This window comes from Hippocampus comes, unplaced genomic scaffold (genome assembly GCF_001891065.2).
Source record: "Hippocampus comes isolate QL1 unplaced genomic scaffold, H_comes_QL1_v1.1 scaffold44, whole genome shotgun sequence".
Taxonomy (NCBI): Eukaryota; Metazoa; Chordata; class Actinopteri; order Syngnathiformes; family Syngnathidae; genus Hippocampus; species Hippocampus comes.
Genome location: NW_017805546.1, coordinates 1,532,224 through 1,535,209, shown reverse-complemented (window position 1 = coordinate 1,535,209; position 2,986 = coordinate 1,532,224). Strand labels below are relative to the sequence as shown.

Genomic DNA, 2,986 nt, shown 5'->3' with positions numbered 1-2,986 from the left:
AGAAATAATTGCATCTCTTCACACTTTACAGAAAGCTAAACGAATCGCATAATGCACAGTCTACAAAGATGCAATATGGATGGATATGATGTTCGGAGGGCGGCAGTGATCCAAATGTCATTTGCTTGAGTGGCTGAGCAATGAAAACATTTGGAAGGAATTAGCTCTCGTGGTTCGGTTTTCATTAGAAAGCAAACGACGGCCCGAAACTGAAACCTGTTTTCATTTCAATAGTTAACTGATGAAAATTGCCGACCGACGCGTTGAGCTGCGTTACTAGACGGTGGCAGCTCAATGATTTTGTCCTGATTGTCAAGTTTGAACACACGGCTTCCTGTCAGTTATCGTCACATTGAAGTCTAAAAACGTGATGAGAATCTTAAAACGGATTCACATCTTCCCACAAAACAAGTGAATCGGTTTATGGAGTGAGAATCGTACTCTGATTGACTTTTTCAGATCTGCCCCCTGGTGGCTGACGCCGTGACTGATTTGAACCCTCAGTTGAAAACGCTCAATGGTAAGCAAGCCTATTCATGTCATGGGTGAATACGTCAGAACCTATTTCGCGCCGCTTTTCATTGGATGATAGCAACGGACAAGATTTGGGAGCATATTCTCTGTTGCGCTTAAATCAGAAAAAGCACGCACGTGTGCACTTGGGTGGGAAATGACATTTCTCTCAGATTGAATTGCATGGGAATGCCGAGCGGTGCTGTGACTGAACAGCTTTCAATCTCTTTCCTCTTTCCCGCAGTCTTGGCCCAAGTGGACAAGTACGCAGAGATTGAATATTCCATGGTCGCCGACCCCACGATCGTCAAGTCTTCCATCGGTTTGAGCTTGAAGGTAAAAGCGCGCGTCTCACGGTTGAAATGATTTGAAAGGCGGAGCTCCACATTTGGATTGCCCTTCTTCTGGAAATTAGGGGGAATTCTACAACATCGAGAAAAAGCAGGAAACTCCGTTCCCCGCTGCGGTCTTCTCTCTGCCAACCGAGGACAAGAAAATGTTGTACTTGGGCGTGTCCGCCTTCACCGCCAACTCTGCGGCTTTTGTCTACCACACCGCCGGAGCCCTGAGCTTGTACATCACCGATGACATGGTGGGCCGCGGCTGGCCGCAGCGTTCTCATTTCAAACGTGTCAACTTCCATGCCTTCATGTTGATGTGTAACCATTGTCGCTCCATCGCCGCAGATCCCTCAAAGCTCCCCATTCAGGCTCAACACCAGAACATTTGGCGGTTTCATCCCCCAGGTGACAGTCAATCTCGCAAAACGATGAACTCGGGCACAGGAAGTGATTTGTCCAAAAATATTGCCTTGAACTTTCAGATTGCCAAATCTTTCCCGTGTTTGTTGATGAAACTGCTGGTAAAAACGGCGGAAACGCCCATCGTCACCGTGGAGAGCAACAACGCGACGATTCAAGCCACCAGCACGGTGACGGCCTATGCCATCCAAGCCAACGGCACGCTCTCGCCGCTGTTTGTCCTCAACATGGCACGTCACAAACTTTTCTTTACTGTCATCTTCTTGAAGAAATGTCAACTTTTTCATACTCCTGTGAACAAACATAAAGGTGGACACGTATGTTTACCTCATACAAATATGCTTGGATAGTGATGGGCATTGTCAGGCGTGATGCAGCTTTCCTGCAAAGGAGCCAGAAACGATCCCAATGATGTTCCACATGTTATCTTGAAGAGTTGCTGAATAGCATCTCCCTTGAGTCAAAAGGACGAGTGACTTGGAGTCACTCCAAGTGACAAGATGGGCATACACTCAGCTCTTGGCTCTGCAGGGGGTCTGGGAGTGTCCATGCAGACCCCCTTGGAGAGCTCGACCAACCTCGCTTGATGCTTAACGGCTAAGCGGCAGCTTTGATTGAATCAATGCTGCAGGAGTTCATATTTAACACTTTTTAAGTGCTATTTGAGGCCTTAATCTTTGCAAAACCAATTTTGTGACTTTTAATCTTTAACAAAAAAAAAAAACGTTCGTCATTTGTATTCATTTTCCCCTTACAGGAGACCAGTGTCAGTGCCAGCGTCTTTGTTAGTGGCATGATGCTAACTGGAAAGGTGACCCTCAACAAGTAAGTTCCCAAAAAAATAAATAAAAAAGACTCTTTGTTCTTTGAGGAAACGGTGGGGCTAAAAGTTCCTCGCGAGGACAAACGCCACAGTCTAATTGTGCCTCATTTGCACAGAATGGAGCTGACCCTGGGGACAAGTTATGTGGGAGACTTTCAGGTAAGATGCAAATGACCACTTTTTAGTCCATACCAGTGAGAGGAACTAACCCGAAGTGACGATACAGGTCAAATCCCTTGACAACATCCTGAACCTGGTCCTGAAAATGGTTGTTATTCCAAAAGTGAATGGTAAGTGGCGACCAAATGAGCTTTTGCTCCCCCATGACACATGGAGCCGTTTTCAACAACCGCGGATCAGAAATTGCGCATCCTGTCATGACAAATTGACCGAATTAGGTCTTCATATGAACATTTGGGCATTTTTTACAGATCAACTACCATATCGGGGCGTTCTTTATGGCGATGTCTATTGTCTTGTGAAATGAATGTATGGCTTGCTCTGCAGTTCAACTTGCAAAGGGATATCCACTCCCCACCATTGGGAAGATGAAGCTCGTCAACCCCGACCTTCAGATCCTGAAGGTCAGAACGAGTGCAATTTCCATTAAAAGTTAGTGGCTAAATCATTATCTGTGACGTTTTAAATGTCTCTTTTTATTTCACAGGACTACATTCTGATTGGGACAGATGTTCAGTTTACAGGGTGATGGAGTGACACCCACAACGGAAAAACAATCACTGCAAATGACTCAGAGATCTTCCACATCTTCAGCTTTCATTTCAATATTATTGCTCAACATTTGTTCCAGTTTCTCTTTACATTTGAGAGTTCTTTTAAAGATCCCGTGATCTGTTTTCAAATCTTGAAATGGCTTCGTCCCGCCTTA

At 45.3% G+C, this 2,986-nt stretch overlaps 2 protein-coding genes across 2 annotated transcripts in view; both read left to right on the top strand.

Annotated features, from left to right (window-relative positions):
• Positions 1–2,986, top strand: part of LOC109521506 (bactericidal permeability-increasing protein-like) — a 15,316-nt gene that overhangs the window by 2,119 nt on the left and 10,211 nt on the right. The gene's annotated exons all lie outside the window — the stretch shown is intronic.
• Positions 427–2,980, top strand: LOC109521507 (bactericidal permeability-increasing protein-like). The gene is made up of 10 exons (XM_019879343.1): positions 427–520; positions 758–849; positions 929–1,105; positions 1,200–1,259; positions 1,337–1,504; positions 2,032–2,099; positions 2,214–2,256; positions 2,324–2,387; positions 2,605–2,681; positions 2,765–2,980. Exons 2-10 carry the CDS (start codon positions 799–801, stop codon positions 2,804–2,806), a joined length of 750 nt encoding a protein of 249 aa, XP_019734902.1. The 5' UTR covers positions 427–520; positions 758–798; the 3' UTR covers positions 2,807–2,980.